Source organism: Rhinolophus sinicus, linkage group LG07 (assembly GCF_036562045.2).
Source record: "Rhinolophus sinicus isolate RSC01 linkage group LG07, ASM3656204v1, whole genome shotgun sequence".
NCBI classification, from domain to species: Eukaryota; Metazoa; Chordata; class Mammalia; order Chiroptera; family Rhinolophidae; genus Rhinolophus; species Rhinolophus sinicus.
Genome location: NC_133757.1, coordinates 49,015,336 through 49,035,945, shown reverse-complemented (window position 1 = coordinate 49,035,945; position 20,610 = coordinate 49,015,336). Strand labels below are relative to the sequence as shown.

General features: G+C 53.3%; 1 protein-coding gene across 1 annotated transcript in view; it reads right to left on the bottom strand.

Moving 5' to 3' along the window:
* LOC141572941 (cadherin-23) overlaps positions 1-20,610 on the bottom strand; it is a 314,361-nt gene that overhangs the window by 141,483 nt on the left and 152,268 nt on the right. Inside the window, exons 7-9 of the mRNA XM_074339566.1 lie at positions 14,547-14,741; positions 10,755-10,883; positions 2,974-3,052 (exon numbers count right to left, since the gene is read on the bottom strand). Coding sequence (XP_074195667.1) covers positions 2,974-3,052; positions 10,755-10,883; positions 14,547-14,741 — 403 coding nt within the window. The remainder of the gene's footprint in view (positions 1-2,973; positions 3,053-10,754; positions 10,884-14,546; positions 14,742-20,610) is intronic.

The window sequence follows — 20,610 nt, the reverse complement described above, 5'->3', positions numbered from 1 at the left end:
AGATACTTGGCAGACAGTATTCTTTGCAGCAGTGTCTACGCTGGCTGAGGGAAGTGGAGACGAGGCCACGTCCTAGCTTTCTGTCCACCTGCTCCCCTGGGGACTCTGCCCTCCTGCCCATCTGCCTGCTGCAGGCTCGCACTGAGGCTGGTTCACAGGGAGACCATGCCAGCCTAGGGCTAGAGGAGAAAGGTGGGCAGGAACAGGCGGCTGGATAGCCAGCTGGGCCAGGTGCTCAGGATGAGGAGGGAAGAAAAAGAGAAGGACTGTCATGTCCTCAAGCTGTCTGGAAGGATTTGGGTGGGGTCAGGTGGTGACAAATGAGGACCACAGAGGCCACCCTGTGAGTGTGGTCCAAGTGCTATATTACCAACAATGGCAAATACGTGCCACAGGCAGGGCCCAATCCATTTCCACACTCATAGACTGTACCAATTAAATACCGCACTGAGCCCGTTTGCCTTCATGGTCCTCTTCAGGCAGCCATTACCAATCAATCAAAGTTGGCATGTGAGAGGAAACCCATTTGTCACCCTTTCTAAAAGCTCTCAAGGCACATCTGTGCTGGCAGTGGGAATTCTATATAGCTATATTAACTGCTCCAGGCCTTCCAGAAGTTTCTGCCTCCTGCCTCCACCTTCACACACATCCCCTACCTGTAGTTTCACATCCTGGGTCTCCCTTCTCATTCCGTTCTTTGGACTCGGGAGCCAGGCCCAGGAGGGTATGTCCCTAGAAATCCCACAGGACGCTGCGCCAGGCAATTATCCCCAGACTCTAAGCTCCAAGCCCAGCCCAGACAGCAGAGGCTCAGCAGGTCCACCTTCTAGCCTCCTGCTCCAAGGGGAGGGAGTAAGGAGGTAGAGCTGGCTGGGGCCGTCTTTGAAGGCTGGAGAGGGCCTGAGCTTGGGGCTGGTCACCTGACACTCAGCAGGGAGCTGGAATGGACCCATGCCCTTGAGGATAGCCTCGTAGAGTCACTGCAGGCCAGGCCCTGGCTCCCTGCTCCCCACCCCGATCCAGGCTGCGGTACGTCTGGAACCAGTTCAGAGGCAACGAGATGAGGAGATAATCCCCCCACCCAGCCAGGTATCCCCTTCACGGTGCCACCTTATTCTGGCTCCCGACGCCCTCACCCTGGGGGCTCACTGGTGTTTCCTCTGATCTCCAGCACAAGCCCCCTGTCACTGGGAGGCACTTGCTTTGCTTCTCAGTTTGAAAAGCTCATGAAGGAGACCAGGAGCAGCCTGGGCCACCCTCCTCCTGTGCCCACCAGGAGAGGCCCCCAATTCCCAGGGGACTGGGCCTTCCTGCAGAATGGCTTCCTTCCTAGGACTGGCTTTCCCACAGCCTGGCCTAAGGACGGCTGCATCTGAACCACCTGGGTGCTGTGAGAAAGGACCACGCTGTTTCACTCGCCCCACCCCCGCCCCCATGAGAATGAGAATCTCTGTGGGTGCCAAGCACTCTGCAGTTTTGGCAGGAGCCCCCAGAGATTCTTGGTTGGGCATACAGGAGCTTGAAAACCCACTACTCTAAGTGACATTCATTCATTCATTCATTCAAGCATGCATTCATTCCACAAGGACCGTGCTAGGCATCAGAATGGGGAAGTGGGGTGGGGAGAGCAGAGACCCAAACCCATGTTTCTGCTGCTTTGCACATGGGCCGGTCTGGCATTTGCTGTAGGTCCTGGGTCACTGGCCTGAGAGGCACAATAATAGTCATGCCAGCAGCTACAGGTCACAGGGAGCCTGTAATACCCGATTTCCAAGGAGGTGAGGGGTCTCCCTCCCACCACCTAACCCCCAGCTTCCCAAGGGTATTATTAGCTGCTAGCAGTGACGATGATGATGATAATATAACTAACAGTTACAAAGTACCTCACTACATTAATTAAGCTGTTTACCTGTATTAAGTGTTCTGACATTTGAAACACCCACGGTAGGCACTCTTATTGCTCCCATTTTATGGACGAGAAACTGAGGTACAGAGACCCACCCAAGGCAATATGCTCAAGACTCCGTCTTCTATGTTCTTGATCACTACATCTTGGTGTCTTTTGAGCTTTAGGGAGAAAATGACCCCAAAATGCCATTGCCTGTCCTCAAGGTCGTGATAGGGAGGGGCAATAGGGTGGGCAGTGGCCTGGTGGCCTGCCATTCTCCTGGTCATCAGTCTGGCCTGCCCAGAGGCACCAGGATGACCAGTGGGCAGAGCAGGGAGGCCACGTGTGGGTAGGGGTTGGAGGACAGCGACAGAGCCAGCATCTGTGCGTAAGTGGGCAGCTTCTCATGGACCTCTCACCAGCTCCCTTGCTCCAAAGCCACCCAGCCTCAGAACAGTTACACGAAGCTGCTGTTTCATCAGTCTTTGGGTGAGGACATAGGTCAGGGATCCCATCATCCAGAACCTTCTCTATCATCGGTCACTATTCTGTTCAACCAAGAAATGAGGTGGGAGGGGGGGGCTTATGTGCCTGCCCTGCTGCATTCCAGGTGATGCATGCATTTCCAATGGTCAGAAATGTGAAAAGAACATGCAATCAGCAGAAGCTGCAGCTCTACTCCTTCTAAAATGATGTCCAAACTGCTCCATTCTCATCAAGTCAGAAAAGAACAAAGAAAAGCCGGAGCAGTGCAGGGGGCTATATCGGAGTCACCAGTGACCCAGGCTCAGGGTTCCTAAGGGCCCAGATGCCTCGGACCTCGGACAGCAGCACACGCTCCTGCCCCCCAGGACCACGCAGGTGGCGCCTAGAAACCAGCCTCAGCCCAAGCTCCTCTCCTGCTCCCCTGCTCCTTCCTCCTTTGTGTAGTCAGGCCCTTGCCTGGGTCCGTTGACCAGGGTTGTCCCTGGGGGCAGGGCCTCTTAGAGGTCCACAGACCTCTCCTTCCTTAGACCCAGGCCTGATACTCCTACAGTGGTTCTTTTTGGGTGGTGGGTGGGGACCAGGGACAGCCGAAGCCTTACCTGAAACGATGGTGTAGCCAATCCCTCGGGGGCGTCCTTTATCTTGGTCAATGGCAGTGATCACCCGCACAGTCGTGCCCTGGGGGGAAAGAGAAGGGACTTGGGTTTGGTTGCCCAGACCCCAGGCCACTGTCTTTCTGTGTGGCTGTCTTGGCATCCATAGCTTCCTTGCCCAGGTGGAGACCCTGCTGCAAGGCCAGCCTAGGAAACAGGTGCCGAGTGCTGAGGCTCAGCTGCCCCCATCACCCCTGGGGACATACACTGAGGCCCCCGGGCAAATATCTGCATCCTTTGGAGATGCCCAATCTTGCTTACATTCTCATTCCCCTTTCCCCTACCCATTTCCTCTCATTCAGTTGAACCACCCAGGAAAGAAGAGCTGATGGAGGAGCCTCTGGCACGGAGACAAGAGATCTGGTCTCCATCAAATTGCTGTGTGATCTCAGGAAGGTTGCTGCATCTCTCTGGTCTCAGTTTGCCCCACTTTAATATGAATAACAACAAAAACCCTGGGAACTTGTTTTCACTAGGACCTGAATAAAGGCGAACATCACCTATCACTTACACTATGAATGAAAGCATCATAAATCCTGAAAGCAAGTACCAGGATGACTGTGGCACCCTGGAAGCCACCGTGACCCTATGAAACATGCCCCACCCAGCACTGCGACGGGCAGTTCCTGCCTCAAATGGCTCTGTCCCACACCCCATTCATTTTGCGGGCCTGGGAGAGAAGAGGCCAGGAGCTGGGACTACCAGGAGGGGGACTTAGGGTTCCCTGCTCTGGGGAGCACATAGTCTACGGCAAGGGGTCAAGGACATACACACAGATACTGCCATACACATATGGGGGTGCTTAGATGCAGAAATGTTCCCCAAAGTGCAGAAGTCTACCTGGAGGAGCTGGCAAAGGGTTGTACAGATGGAAACACTTAGGATGAGTCACGAGGAATGAGTAGGAGTTTGCTGGAGAGAGAAAGTGAAGAGGAAGATGTTCCAGGCAAAAGATGCAGCACAGGCAAGGGCTTGGAAGTACTGGACTGTCCAGAAAGAGATCCTGGCATATAATGGGTGCATTCAATATCAACTGATTGGTTGATGGAGTGAATAAATGAATAGACAAATGAAAGGATCCTGACATCACCACATCATTGCCACTTGCCGAGGTGCCCCTGGCCCAGAGCAACCATCACCTTGCTCTCCAAGCCCTATCACACGGTGGTCCAGCCAGCCAGACCTGCCCACCGTGCCCGCCTCAGGTTCTGGCCCAGGCAGCAGTGTTGCCTGGATGATGGACGGCAGGACAGCCCTGCCCCCAACCCCTAGGGAAATACCAACCCTGGCATCTGCATGCATAATGAAGGCCCTGTGGCCTTGGTGCCTCTCCCCCATTTATCAGGTGGAGGCTGAAGCCCTCAGGCAGCACCCGCCACCCCCATCTGAGCACCTTCTCCTGCGGTAAGAGGCTTGTTCCCTGACACATGGGCCCTCTGAGCTGGGGGGGGGGGGCCTGGGTTGCAGGTGCCTCCCCTCTGACTCCTCCCGTTCTTGCTCCCAGGACACAGGAGGAGTGTCCGCCATCTCACTCTCCCCAAGCAGTGCTGCCCCTCCAGTGACAGCTGTCACTCCATCCTCGCCTGGGCCCAGGTGCGCAGCAATCTAGGACATCTCTAAGTTTGGCTAAGAGAAGGTGAGAATGTTCTAGGAGAAATGTCTCCTGCAGAGAGATGGACACAGTCCAGAGGCTGAGGGTATGCAGATAGCAGGTCAGGCCCCCTTTGGAGTCACTTCCCCCAGGGACAGGAGTTCTGGCTAGATCCCCTGGGGGAAGCAGACTGTTCCGAAGAAGTCAGAGAAAGATGCAGTTTAAACCAGCATGTACTGAAATGGGTTCTGAGGACCAGAGTTGTGCCCGAGACTGTGAAGTACCGGCTGCAACAGGAGCTGCCCTGTCTCGAGCACTCACGCTGTGGCTGGCGCTGCTGCCAACGCTTTTTATGTACTCACTTCACCCTCACACTGCCCCAGGAGACGGCCCCGTTTTACAGAAGAGGAGACTGGGGAACAAGAGTTAAGCAGCCTTTCCAAGTAAATGGTAAAGCCAGGGTTCAAATTCAGATTCTTTGGCTCCAACACGCTCTTGCCTGCCAGGTGATACTGCCTCTATGACAGGTTCTGTTATAACAGTATTTGTGAAAGTGGTTGCTACAGTGCTTATCATCTAAGCACTTCACAAGCATTAACTCATGTCCAATTTGGGAAAATGTACCTGTTCCGTCCTTCTCTTAGAGATGCACAGTGGGCGTCAGTATGGATAAAGCTCCAAGAAGTGGTAAAGTGGCTAAGACACCTGCGAACCTTTGTCCCCAGGCTTGCTGAGCTGAAGACAGACTCTCAGGTAACATCTGTTAACAGCACTAGACCAAGTCCATGGGAGGTCATTTGGGAAGCACTGCATTAGACTTGAAGGGTTTGCACTAACCACTCTCCACCATCACCCTACAAGGGGCTCTTTTTTTTGGAGTCTGCCCTTCCTGGAGTCACTCCTCACGTAGGAGAGGCCTGGATTTGCCCCCCAGGAGTAGGTCCCAAGGGTGCAGGACTCTTGCCTGAGGCTCCAGCTGCTAGGACAGGTTTTCTGGACACAGGGACAACTCCCATCTGGTGTGGGCCCGACATGTATCCTGGCATGAGGGGTGCCTGGGCTGCCCCTGGCCAGCTGGAGGACTTCAGGATTGGGGGGGTGTAGACAGTGCTGGCCTGTTAAAAAGGGGGGATTTAGTGACTGAAGAAGCCCCAGTCCTCAGAGCCGTGCGTGCATCTCCTCCTGCCCCAGGATGCCAGGCGTGCTCCGGGCTGGGCAGGGCTCAGAGGGGGCCAGCAGGCAATCCAGGGTCAGACGACAAGGCGGCTGGATCTCCTCAGGAAGAGCCACACCTGAGCTTCCACCAAAAGGCTCCTGATAAACTTCGGGGTTTCATCTCTTTTTGGGTAAATAAATCCATTTTTAATAAAATCCTGAGCTTTTAATACAAGTGCAGCCACAAAGACTAGCAATGTTATGAGAAGGAATTAACGGGGAAGAATGAGGGCTCTTGGGAATCCACGTCTCTTATTTCAGAGTCTCAGTGATTATATTTTCAATATACTGAAACTTATTTCCAAAGGGAAGGAGATGGAGAAGTGAGGCCTGGGCCTGACCCAGAGCTGGGCCCCTTACCAGGGGCACTCTGCCTGACGGCCTCTCCAGAGAGGGACCCCAGCTGGGGGTGCACCAGGGCGTGGCACAGAGAGCCGGTGGGCAGGCTCAGGAGGGCTAGAGATGGGGCTCACCCTGACATGGACTTCTTCCCTTCACAGGAACCCACGCTGTGAGGAGGCCTCTTGGGAAATAGGCTCCCCCTAGAAAGGTTGAAGGTACACAGGCCTGTGGCATCCCAACTCTTCGTGGTGGGAAGAGCCGTACAGCAAGGGGGTTAAGGGGTTGACGCTGTTGCCAGGCTGCCTGTGTTTGAACCCTTTGAGTGAGTTACTTAAGTTCTCGCTGCCTTGTTTTACCCATCTATAAAATGGGTATAATTACATTTCCCACCCCACCCCAGGAACTGATACATGTAAAGCACTTGGAACAGTACACAGCAAATGCTATAAAAATGACATATTCATTGGGGCCTGGAACCGCTGTGAGCATCTGATGAAAGTTAAGGTGCCTCTTTCCAGACAATGCACACAAGTGACATTCCAAACAATTCCAGCAAATTCAGACTCCCCAACACCCCATATTAATAATCCCTACCCTAGAGGTAAGGCGTTTTCTGGATATTATATACAGAGAACACCTAACAGCCCACAGGGAGAGCCCATATTATTTGCTGAGCATCTACCACGTGCCAAGCACTGAGCTGGGCACGCAACATAAGTTCTCTCACCTCTTCCTCACAAACTCCCACCGTGAGGGTATATGTGAGGAAACAGACTCAGAGAGTTCAGGGATTTGCTTAAAGTCGCAGCATCAGTGAGTGGGTGATGGGTGATGGGAATGGACGGCTGGGTTGGAGTGCACCTGGGTGGCATGCGAGGCAGGCCCAGCTATGAGGCTTGGTACCAGTAGGGACGTCGGGGCACAGTTGAGAGGAGCTAGGGCTTCTCTAGAAGGAATCTGTGTCTCTTCTTTCTATTCCCTGCCTCCTTCCAAAACAACTGGCCAGGACAGCAGCTGAAGCCAGAACCCGACTGGGCTCTGTACCCGGCTTCGGGGGTCCTGGTCCACCTCGCTCCCTGCTGGCTCAGCTGGGGCTGCCTTTCCCCCCATTTCCATGACAGGATTAAGGACTTGAAAGGTGGACGTGCAGTTTGTTTCAGGAACGGGAGTAGGGCTGAAGGGGACTTCCGACAAGAGCTGCCACAGCAGATTCTGAGGCAGAAAATCCTATTTCTCAGTTCTTAATTCCAGTCAATTCCAGTCAAAGGGCTGATAGGCATCGGCTGGCAGTCATTTGTGCAGTTTATCCGTTCTTTTCACCTTCTATCGGCCCTTCACCGACGGGCAGGCCGACATGCTGCTGCTCGAGTGAGGAAATTAAAATTTGAGGCAATAATCCCAAATAAGAAGGATTTTATGAGGTAATATATACACTTTGGATGAGGCATGCTGGCCTGATACACTGATAGAGAGAGGCATACATGCTGGGAGCCGAAGATAAAGAGGGGGAGCGAGGGAGAGTGTGCAAGGGTCCGAATAGAGACCCCGGGCCCTCCGCGGCAAGGCCGAGCGCAGGGCTGCCGGGTCCTCCCGCCTGGGAGGCTGAGCAGGCCGTGGGGCTCCTCAGCCCTGGCCAGGCCTGGGAAGGCCTGTGTTAAATCAGGGTTCCACACTGTAAAGGGGCATGGAGGGCTTGGATCAAAGGAACGAAAACCAATTAGAAGCCTGGAAGAATCAGGCGTGGGGCGTCCGGGAATCGGCCTATAGGAGAAAAGCTGTGCGAGAGAGCAGACCCTGGAGAGCTCCTTTCAGGTGTGGACACAGAGATGATTCTGTGGCCCTGGGGGAGCCAGCCAGCATCTGGGAGAGCCCCAAACCCTCAACTCTCTCTCTTTTGTAAGGAAGGAAAGCTTTAGTGAACTTGTGGGGCCAAAAGGACAACCTTGGCAAGGCAAAGAGATAGCAAGATCCCTAAGCCTGAGAGAGACTATATCAGATGCTAAGAAACTGAGCATCAGGAGAGCAGGAGCTGAGGGGAGCCAGTATCCCCATTTGCCTGGTCTTAGGGGTCACCCTAGCAGGATCCTGTGGAATTATTTGGAGAGGAGAAGGTGGGGCTTAGACAGGGCCCTGCTCACAGGAGGGGCTTAATAAATGTCTAGTGGATGAATACAAGAGTGGCACATAGAATGAACGAATGGACAAACTCAGAAATCTGCAGATCTGAAACAATATTACTTGGCTATGATACAGCGAGGACAGAAAGAAACAAACTGAAGGGTTATGGAGGGTACTCACCCTGCCAACACCCCTCTTGCTGATTATCAAGACTCTGAGAGGAAGATGAAGTTGGGACCCCGAGCCCAATTCGACTCCTATAACTGACTGACTGGCTGACGCAGAACCGCTACGATCAAATATCTGCAATCCTGGCACTTGCGGGGTCTCCATCTGAGCACGCTATCTCCAGGCCTTGACACCCTCAGATGTGGGAGGTAAATATTATTAGCCCCAGTTTCCCAATGAGGAAGCAGTCGGAGATTGAGTGATTCGGCCAAGGTGATGCATGGCTGTGCAGGAACCAGCTCCAAGTTCCTGAGGCGGCCCGGCCCGGCCACCATCGCATCCTTACTTCAGTGAGAAAAAGTTGGCTTTGCCCATCTTCCCTGCACTCAGCCCTGGGTGCAAAGCCTGGGGAGATCCACAGGGAGACTGTGACCAGGTCCAGAGACTCAGGCACCTGGATTACTGGGGGCTCTCACTTAATCCACTCATCTATCAGTGAACATTACAGATGTGACTATAATTTAGTGGTAAATTAGGCAGCACAGGGAGAGTCAATTCTACTGGAGCTGAGGGGAGAGGGACAGCTATGTCTGTAAGCCAGTGAAAATAAAGTCAGGGAAACAATTGTAAGAAAGGTGCTAAGCAGCTGGAAATCAAGAGATGTGTGGCCTTTCGATTGGTGATGGGAGCAGGCATGAGGGGTGATGAGCACGGCAGAATGGTGAGTGGGCTGGTCCGATCAGGGCACCTACTCATTCATTCATTCATTCATTCATTCATTCCATAACACTTCCTGAGCACCCGGGCTGGGCTATGCTTACAGCAGACCCTCTCCCTGCTGAGCTCCATTTCCAGTCCCGCAGGGAAGCAGAGGTTGAGCAAGTTGTTTTGGAGCATGGAGCACAAAGATGGGGGTGTCCAGGTGCCGAGGGCAGATGGAAGTACATGTTTTATCAGAAAGGTCAGGGAAAGCCTCCATGGGCTGAGAAGATGTGGACTTAGCAACGAGGTTTGCAGGGGGGAGACAGCCTTCAGCCTCAAAAGCTGGAGTTCCTACTGTTCATGGGCCACCAAGAAAGAGAAGGCTGGGGCGGGGGCATTGAGACGTCCCCCTCTACCCTCAAAGCAGCTTCAGATCCCTGAAACAGGAGGCCAAAACGCCTCTTGCTTGTTAGATCCTCCAGTCCACACCTGAGCCCAAGAAGGAAGGGGCCACCCCCACCACCTGGAGGCTGGAGCATAGTGTCTCTGGGATGCCATTGGTCAGGTCAGACCACGGTCTCCCAACTGGAGGTCAGGCTTCCCTGGCCTGTGGTGGCCCAAGGGCATGGTCTGCACCCTGGTCAAGGGAAACTTGCCTCTCACTTGTGCCCAATTCTGTAAGCCTGCGCTCTACTTTGCTCTCCAAGCTCTGTGTCCTTCCACTAAGCGCACCGACTTCCTTCAAAAGGAAGGGCCCATTTTTCTCTCCCCATCTGTATGTCCAGGGGTTGTATCTGCCCCGAGGAGCTGTCTTGTTTCAATTTATCGTTTTAGCCTAGTTTGCACAAACGCATGGATGGCTACCAGGCAAGGGATACCTGTCACTGCTTGCCTGGCCCACAGCTGAGTGGGCAGTAGCATGTGTTTTGTTCTCAAAGACCCCAGTTACAACTGATTGGACCAGAGATGGACATGTGGTCCAGAGGGCAGCCAATCTCCAGGCTGGTTAGTGATCTATGACCTTGTGACATGGCACAAAAATGATAAGCACAGCCAATCAAGTGTCTCTCTTGAAAATCTGGACCAGAGAAGCCCAAAGCCTGAGCAATTAGGAGGGGGAGCCGGAGCTGTGAGCTTTTTGGGAAGAACCAAGTCTGAGAGGGCCTGCAGAGCAGAGGGCAGGCTTCTGCCACCCCGGGCAGTGTGGGTTGGCAAGACAGGCAGATTGACCTACTGGCCTGTCGGGAACATGGCTGAGCCACACTGATGCTTTGGTGAGCCCAGCTGAGTCTAAATCCACTTTCCAGCCTCGGCTGGATTGTCTAGGGGCACCCCTATCACCCCACACAAATCGTCCTGCACTGCTCCCCTTCATTTGCCCTAGCAAGTCTTTGTTCCTTGCTACATAGAGCCCTCTGGGGATGAAGGAAGGCGGGGTGTCATGTGAAGAGGGGGTTGGGTTTTTCCCTGTGCTAGGACACCCATCACTGTCATACTCAGGGCGTGGGGGAGGTGGGCACTGCCACAGGGGAGCCTGTCCCACCAAACAAGGTCCTCGCCCTCTGTCCCACAAGGCCCAGGAGGCTCTTACCGGAGGAGAATGCTCATGGATGTTGGTGCTGTAAGGCAGGTTGATGAAGATGGGGTCCATGTCCTGCACGTCTGTGATGATGATGGCCAAGTTGGCCAGCGTGGACAGGGGCCTGGTCTTGTCTTGATCCTTGGGGGACAAAAGTACACGCCTTCGGTTAAGTCATGTTGTGGACATGCACACATGTATACAACACACACACCTGCACACACGACCCCCAGGGCCATGAACATGTGTCCACATATATTAGCAAGCTCTCCCACACTCCCACAGGGAAGGGCATCAGCACCTGGAAATTCAAGAACTCAGGAACCCACAGTGATCTCCGACCTATGCAGGAAAACACGTACAGGGCCGCCCAGGTCCCGTGGAAGGTGGCTTATCAGGGTCACAAAGCAGGCTGAGTAGAACCCAGTCTTCTGCCCCCGGCCTGGCCTAGGCTGGACCACCCTGCACGTCCGTGGGTGGGACGACTGACTTGGGGTAAAAGATGGTGCTGGATTCAGCCAATGTGAATCCCACTGCCCCTCTCCATGCACACTTCCTGCACCCCCTCATCCCCGGGCAGCAAGTGAATGACTAGAGTGGGGATTCCTTAGGAGAAAGGCCCTTTGACCCCAGAAGGGGCTACTCTGGGACCTGTGTCCCTGCTCTGCATTTTGTATTTATTGATCAGGCAACTTTCCCATAGAACCAGCAGGGGGAGCTCCAGGGCCTGTGACATTTGGGGGACTCCAGGAAGGAATCCTGAGAGGTCATGTAGGCCATCTGCCTGTAGCCAGGCAGGCAGTGTTTATTATACCCGCCACGTTAGTTGGAAATTTAGTCCCATGAAAGCCCACCAAGAAAGAAAACCCGAAACCCACATTTTATTACCCTAAAATACTCGGGTCACTTAAATAGCCCACTACTATTGAATAACAATAGTCAACACGCAGAGCAGCTGTGTGCTAAATACAGATTATATACCAGGTACCGTGCGAGATACCTCATTTGCTTTTGTAGGTATTATGTATGCATTATTCAGATGAGTTTACAGAAACTCAGAAAGGTTGAGTAATTCGCCCAGAGTCACACAGCTGGTAAGTGTATAGCCAGGACTCAAACTTAGGTCCTTTTGTCACAAAAATCTGCCCTTAACGCTCTTGATTTAGGGGCCTAACATCAACTCAGTCTCTGACTTGCTGTGTCACCTTGAGTAAGTTCTTTTCCTTCTTGGAGTCTCAATTTCCTTTTCTGTGAGATGCAGGGGCTCAAAGCAATGACCTCTATGGACCCTTGGGCTTCTAAATTCTCTGGTCTGGGATTTGGGGAGCAACTGTCCTCGGGTTAGACCTGCCTTAGTTAGTCTAGGGTGACCTGAACAATGCAAGGCATTCCCCATGTTATAAGCCTAGTTATTGCTCCTGCCCTCCAAAGATAAGAGCTGTAGAGCCTTCGAGAGGGAAGGGCTAGTTGTTTTAGGAATCCTCAGGGGTAGCCAAAGAGGGAGCAGAGGGCTTTTGGTGATGGAGAGTGGGTACAGCAATGGAGGGGAGTCCGGAAGCAGGAGGAGCTGGGCAGAGGGACCACAGAGGAGACAGCCTCCCAGGCTCCAAGGCCCTGTGCCCAGAGACTAGGCTTGGGGACTGCCCATGGTGAGAGCTCTCAGTCAGGGACCTGAATGACCGCAAGGCAGACAGCGCCAGAGGGGGAGGCCTGGCAGGAAGTCCTCGGACCTCTTGGGCAGGGACTGCCGGTGGTTCTGAGATGCCATTACCAGGCTTTGTGGGCAGCTGGCTTTGTCCAGCCTGGCACCTGCCCTCTCCATCCCACCATGGCTTTAGTCCTGCTCCGGACACAGATGCTCCCATCCAGTCCACCCAACTCCATGGCTGGGGAAAGGGGATGGCAGTGGGCATATATCTGCAGGGCAGGCACCTTGCCAGGTTTCCAGCTGTCACTCTGGGGCCTGCAGCTCTCAGCAGATTGTTCCCAGGGGAGTCCTCACGTTTCCCCACCCTGGTACCCACCCAGCAGTGGTTGGGAACTCACACTGCTGCCTGCAGTGCCACATAGGAGAATCTCCTTGGGGATATGCCCAGCAGCCAAGGACACAGTGCCAGCCCTGAGAGGGACTTGTGGATCAAGTGGGGGAGCCATGTTACCAAGGGAGTTCTCAGCCCCTCCTGTTCTGCCACTTCAAGGCCTGATTGCTGGGAGATTAGCAGCAATTTAACTGTATTCACCATCCCAGCTTGAGCCCAGGCCTCTTGACAGTCCTGGCCACCCAGATTTGTTTGTGCCCAGCTCTGGTCTCTTCCCCACCCCCTCAAAGCTATTTTTATAGTGGATACAAATTATCCCACAAGCACAGGTTCATAGCCAGATAGAGAGCAAGCATCTGCGTTTCTGGGCCCAGATGCGTGCAAATAGTGGCAGGAGGGGCACCACCCCAGGTGTGGGTGCAAGGGAGTGTGGAAGGGTACAGGTGTGTATAGAAAGCAGATTCTGGCTTGCAAGTCCCCCTTATCCCAGAAGTCAGGTTTACAAACAGCAGTACACGTTTCCTCCCAGGATACTAATGCTTAACCAGAGGAGAAGGAAAGAATGTGGGTGTAGTTTACAGTGGCTTCCCCAGGGGCCAGTGGACCAGGTACAAAGGAAAAGCTGCATTTTCTGGTTCTTGGGGCCCCTCTGCATCTTGATGAAGCCTGAGGGAACCCAATCTTTGAAAACCAGACTTTCCGTCCATCCCGTCCATCCCGTGTGTCTTTCTCAGAGATCTGGGCTCTGTGACCTGCTAAGTGGAGGGCCCAGCGCTACTGGCAGCCCCCACTGCAGTGACACAGAGCCAGGGAGTAGATGCAGTGTGTCAGGTAAATGGGTCCTGGAGAATCCAGAGGGACTCTGGTGATTTGTTTTGCTTTTGGTTTGAGCTTTATAAACAAACCTACTTGCCCTGCTACCAGCTGACGGCTCCAGCTGTGCCCGGAGGGAGTGGCCAGGAGTGGGAAAGAGTGGGGTGCTGGGTCAGACCCTACTGTGGGTGTGGCTTGCCTGTCCCCTACGCCCTCACAAACAGCTGGCGATGAAGGCAAGTGGCTGTGACGTTCTGGAGACTCCGAGACGCTTGGCCGTGGGCCACTGGACGGGGCCTCAGACAACCTGGGTTTGGGTTCCTCCTCCCCCACTACTCATTGGCTGTGCGTCTCAATAGTGACAGCCACAAAATAGGCTAATTATTCCTCTCACGCCTCCCTCTTCTGACTATCTCCTCCTGAAATTCCCAAGGCCTGGCACAGTGCTTGGCACAGATGGGTGCACCCTCCTGTGTAAGTGTCACCACTCTAGAGAGGTGGCCAGGCGCCCTCTGACTCCTGCATGTTGGGGGATGTCAGGACACAGCTGGGGTGAAACCTCTGTCCTGTGTTCCAGAGAGCGAGTGGTTGCCCTGCACTGTGAATGGCCTGTGGGGTTACCAGTGAGGTGCTGCAGCCCAGCTTCTGGGTGACCAGGGGCAAGTAACTGAACGGCTCCTCTACCTCAGTTTCCTCATTTGTAAACTGGGTATCTCAATCATATTTATGACACAGGGCTCTTGTGAGATTTAATGGAGACAATCCATGTGTGTGCTCAGCACGGTGCCAAGGACACAGCCCGAACCCTCGGTAATGTCAGGTGTCATTATTATTATCAGCAGCATCAGTACAGAACCTTGAGTAGCAGGGCACCAGGTGATGTTCTGTCACTCTCTTTGAGGGTGGGAGTAAGCCACCTCTGGAGGCCGGGGGCCCAACTGTGGCGACTCACCGTGGCGTTGACCGTGAGCTGGTAGCTCTGCGTGGTCTCGTAGTCCAGCTCCTGGATCACGGTGACGATGCCACGGGCGCTGTCAATGGCAAAGAACTCGGAGGGGGGCTGAAAGGAGTAGAGGACGCTGCCTCCTGCACCCAGGTCGGGGTCGGTGGCATTCACGATGAAGATGGGCGTCCCCACTGGTGTGTCCTGAGGTGAAGCAAAGCAAATAAAAGGGTGAGTGGAGCTCAGAGCAGCTGCCTTCATCAGTGATTATTCCCCCAAAGCCCATTAACCACGTCCCTCCAGCCAACCAGACCCACGGCCTTGTCATTTTTATTCTAAGAGGGTTCAGAGGAATTTAAAATGCGGTATCTATTTTTTTTTCTTTTTTTGATGGCCTCCTGGTGGCTGTAACAGCGCCAGTTCCAAAGATGATCTGCCCATCCTGGAGTTCTGGATGAAAGCCTTTCAGTCCCTAAACCCCTGTTTCTTGGCAGTTTGGCTTCTTCTGTCGAGTGCACCCCGGCTGCCCAAGTCTCAGGCCTGGGCTAGTCTGGAGGACACCTGCAAGTGTGCGTGTCAAGGGGGTTCAAGGGCAGGGAGCTGGGAGCTGTGTGCTACAGGCACGTGGCGGGGTCCCTGAGGACTCTGCCTGGCACCACAGAGGTTATCTGTCTTGCCCTGGGGTGGGGCACACACATGCCATCCCTGGACCATGGCAGCCTGTCACTAGAGGAACCTGTAACACCTTCGCAAATGTCACCACGTCCTAGGAGCCTTCTGTGATTCCCTGTGCCATACAATGTGTACAGACCCCTTCTGACCTGTTAAATGCAACTTCCTCACAGAGGCCTTCAGACCCCTAAGGCAGGTGCGCTCCCACTATGCCCCCACCCGTCACGATTTATATTCAGGGTTCCACCGTACCCTGGAATTCTTCATCCCCCACATTTCTCTCCTAATTCCTTATTCAGTGCCTGTCTGCCCTCCTAGACCATGTGTTCCGTGGGAGCCGTGGAGCCAGGTGCACGGCAGATATTCAATAAATATCATTTATGAAGACATGAAGGAATCTCTACAATAGCACTTAGCACATTACATTCTGAGTGTCTGTGTGTGTCCTCTGCCCACTGTCAGCTCTCATCACTGCAGCGCCTGCCACAATGCCTGGTAAGTAAGCTGTGCCTGCTAACTGTTGGGTGAGTGAATTTACTCATAATTTAGTGAGCTCTGGACACATCTGAGAACAGGCAAGCCAATGTCAGAGACAAAAAGGTAAAACCAATCTTTGCTCCCATTGACTGTCTGACTATGTGCCAGGACCTGTCAGCTCTGTGACCAGTAGCTTTCTAAGTAGTAGCTATTATCCTGTTTTTGAAAAGGAACCTGAGGTTCAGAGAGGTTAAGTAACTTGCCCAAGCCACACAGCTAGGCAGTGCTAGGCCTTGAATTCAGGGCTAGCCCATGATCTCAAGCTCTAAACACTTCGCTAAAATACTAATGGCAGCTCTCTCCCTAACTCTTCTGCAAGATGCTGAGGTCAACGGCCAGCATGGGAGGTTACCTCGTAGTCAGGAGTGTGGGACTGGCCTGTAAACTCCCTGAGGGCAGAGACACAATATTCCCAGTCCTGTGTTCTTTTTACATTGGGACAATGACTGGGTCCCTTCTGACACCTGCAGGGTTCTTTTCAAGAAGGGCATCCACATTGTTGCCCCGTCTCCATGCTCTTGGCCATACCTGGGCTCTGCATCGCTGCCTTGAGCAGCTTCTTTCTTCTTTGGGGACCAGGCTTAGGCCTGCCGATGGCCCTTCCCCAGGACTATCTGCTTGAGGCAAGCGTGTCCTTGATAAAGTCCCTAGTCGGCTGGAATGGGCCCCCAGGGAACAAAGCCATGAAGTGGCCATCATTTCTGAGTGTGCTGATTCTCTCCATCACCAAGTGTCAGCTCAATGCACAGGCTCGGAGGGCAAGAGGCAGCCAGGGGAGCTCCTTCCCCCCCACACCACCCGTGATTCCCCAGTGCCCCTTCGCATAGAACGTAGGCCCTCACGGTCTGGCCCTGTCTCCTCCTTCACACTATTTCCTGGCAGGCATGGCTTCCTGGCCTTTTAGCTAAGATCATGGGTGGTCTCTGTTCTTATCAATTATAACAATATTTCCTGGCAGGTAGCGCTATTTGTACTTCTTGAACCCAGTAGGCTCCCTCACGTCTCTGGTCTTCTGAACCTGCTTTTCCTTTGCTAGGTCTGCCTTCCCCGGCTCAGTGGCATGGAAAACATATGCTCTCTTTCCCTCCAAAAGAAAATCAAGTGTGCAAGGGGGCAGAGCGAACAAGTGCGAGGATTTCAGGATGGACAGGCTTCGGTTGGAACCCCAGCCGCGCTGTGTCTTTGGGCCAGTTACTTAATAACTCTGATCCTTAATCCCCTCTCTGTACACTGAAGTTAATCATACCTCAGAGGGTTAGTGTGAAGAGTACAGGAGCTCATGAGTGTAAACTACCCAGCATATAATAAGTAAGTGCTTAGAAGATGGCAGTGGTGATTTTATTGTCTGAATACCTTCTAGAAGACTAAACAACACCTTCAAGTGCAGGGCAGGGAGGTGTCAAGAAGCACGATGAATTTGAATGATGCTGTGAGGGGCACCCTTGTCTGCACCCCCAGAACTACTGGGTACCCTGCTCTGCCTCCACCTCCCCCTCCCCCTCCCTACTCCAGGGTGACCTCAACAGACTGTATCCCCAGGTTTCCTTGCTGGCCGGCTACTGCCCGTGGAGGTGCTGGTAGGAGCTCAGAGTTTGGGGGGGAGGCAGAAAGAGACATGGTTTGGGGTATTACTTCCCTGCTCCCTTCAGCGCCAGCCCAGCAGCCCCAGCTGTCCCCTCCCCTGCCCCCTTCAGCCCCAGGGGTAGAAGAACTCCCCACTGCTGCTAGTCTCTGGTACTTTGGTATCTCTCAATGCCCCTCGCCCTGCCCACCCCTCTGTAAGCTGTCTCTTCACTGAACTGCCCTTATTGGAACTGAGATGAACCGTTTCTTGGGGGACCCTGATGAATACAGGCACTCTAAAAATACCGTGTTTCCCCGAAAATAAGACCTAACCGGAAAATAAGCCCTAGCATGATTTTTCAGGATGACATCCCCTGAACATAAGCTCTAATGTGTCTTTTGGAGCAAAAATTAATATAAGACCTGGCCTAATTTTCGAGGAAACACGGTACAAGTCACCATGTGCAAAGCCCAAGACTGAACTCCCCTGGTGCGGGATTCAGTGAAGCCAACCTCTGCCCTGACATTCCACCATGGTCACTGGTCTTGAGAAGATCTTAAGACGTTCTCTCTCTTTCCGCCCCTCTCAGAGCCAACAAGCTCAGGACACGAGAGCCAGAGTCAGCCCCATGCTCCAGAACAAAACACTCCATCGAGGCCTGTGGTTCCTGCCACAAGAGGGACGCTGCTCCGACTTCAGAGCTGCCAGCCCCCTGTGAGGTGACTAGACAGCACTTCAGAGCACATCCCACACGGAGTGCCGAGTGCCAGGAGGCAGGCGAGGGATGGCTCCCCAAGAACCCGCCCCTTCCTCGGGGAGGAGAGGACATTTCCCCTAACCATATTGTATGGTCTCTGAGCATCTGACCCCAGGATTTAAGAGCAAGATCCCAGAAGACAGAGGAAAAGGGGAAGAAGGGCTGGTCCTGTGTCTGACCTTCTTGGCTTTGATGTTTCATGCCCTGCAGTGGAAACCCGTTTAATTTCTGCATAACTTAGAAAAGGTTTTAAATAGGCCTGGCAAAGAGCCATACATATACTTAGAAGGAACAAGCCATTGGAGAGAAGAGAATGCTGACTTCCTGCGTTTCAGGTCCTGGGCGCCATGCTCTGTCAGGGAAACGAGATGGGGGCACGGGGCACTCCAGTGTGGACACCAGGGGCTCCTCCGAGCACACAGCTGCTGTTCCATGGGCATGTGCAGATGTGCTCACAGGACTCTGCAAGCAGATTTCCTCTGTGGCGCCAGATGCATCTGGGTTTCCAAGTACACTTCAGGCAGTAAAACTTAGTGGCTCAGAGAGTGGTCTCTCTAAGTTTGAGTCCCAGCCTTTCCACGTATTGGCTGGAGATCTCAGCCATATGCTGTTAAACTTACTCTTTTGGCCTCAGTTTCCTCACGTAAAGGAAAATGGATCTGCTAATGGTGCCTACCTCCTAGGGTTATAAGAAAGATTATATGACATAAGGTGTGGGAATAAAAAAAAAAAGCTTCTCCCTGAGCCAGGCACATGACAATATTGAGCATTACTCAATAAATGGTCATTGCAATTATTATTATGGTAATAAAATACCATCACAGGCAGTGTGAGAGAAGCCCTATTTAAAGGGGGCAGTATTAGAAAATGCAAACAGTCAATCAATCTCTTCGTCATGAACTTAGACAAATGGGCATTTTAAAATTCAGAAAGAGAACACCTCTATCGAGCGGCTCATGGTTGCTGCAAACAGGGTCAGTCACGGTGGGAGACCCTCTGGAGACCCTCTAATGTGGATTTGAAGAGCCTGTGAGAGGAAGGGTGGCATCTGAGGCAAGGGTGGGAGGGGTGCTTGGAGGCCAAGGAAGCTCCTGAACACAGAGGCCAGGTCTGACCAAGCACCACTCAGGGATGGGTGAATGTAGGAGCTGAAAGCAATCTTGGGGATTATCCAGCTCGGCCTGCCCATTTTACAGATGTAAAAAGTAAGGGCATGTGCCTTGCTCTAGGTCTCACTGGTGGTTAACAGCAGAGCTATGACTGGGAATCAGGTGGCTTGACTCATACTAGTACTTTTTTCACCTCATCCACAGATGCCGATCACTGCTTCCCTGCCCCACCTTCCTTCCAAGCAAAGATGCTCTTTATACCCCCAGTTCTCTGTGCTCAAGAAGATGGGTGGATCTAGGTGGCCATGTTTGTACCAAGTGATGTCAGACCCAGGCCACATCTGATTGGTCCAGGGGTGACCAGCTGACTCTAATAGCCCAATCAGATTGGGCCTTGGAAGTTAAATGAATTTTCTGTGGGAACCTGAAAAAGAAGTTTCTTGCCATCTGGTTAGGCTGGTGGGGGCACCATGACAGGCTGAAACGCACAGTTACAGGGTGGCAGAGAAGCCATGGTCAGGCAGAGGAAGCCCATCTTCAGTGAGAAGAATGGAGCGCAGTGAGGGAGAAAGGCAGAGACAAGGGGCTCTGGGAACCCCCCTGCCCGGGTCTTCACAGGCCCTGTCTGGGTTTCATTTTCTGTCCCTGGCTGTGGTGCTGAGACCTGATCTGTGCTGGCCTTCCTGCAGCACCCTTTTTGTTCACGCTGGCCTCTGTGGGTCTCGGCTCCTCTCCCCTGGCCCCCCAGAACATATCCAGCCCCAGGCAAGGCCCCCTCGTTCCTGCAGCCCTGCCCCAGGCTCTCCCTGACCCTCCTTGCTGCTGCAATTTTGCCTCTTTAATGCCCACAGCTGGGCCACAGAAAGCAAAGTTCCTGGCCACCGCTCCTAGACTGCTGAGGGCACAGGAGGTGATAATAGGGAGAAGAATAAGTTGGCCTGGATGAATGAACGCAGGTTCCCTCTTCTTTTTAAGTTCTAACACTACTTTTAACATGCAAATTCCCTCAGGTCACTGCAGTGACCACCAAGCATGTGGGAGTGGCAGAAGACAACTTGGTCATGGGCTTGTCACAATCAGACGGGACAGACCTGGAGAAGAGACGCCTCACAAAGCCAGACTCTGCCCACCTGGAGACAAGGAGACCAGGAAGAAGGTGCCCCTGTGGTGTCTGGGCTGGGGGTTCGGGGTCTACTGACAGGGTGGGCCTCAGCCGTGGAGGCAGGGCCAAAGGACCATTTCAGCTGGGGGTGGGGCTGCCCCATTCTAGGGCAACTTCTCCCCACATGCTCACTGTAGAAACTGGCTCTGGGTCCACCTTCTTGCTGGAAAGGAGCAGCTGGTCTTTGGAGGAAAAACCCCAAGGGGAGTGATTACTCCTGCTTCTAAAGCAAGCTTCGTAGCACACGTCTCTGCCCCAGCTCTACTTTCAGC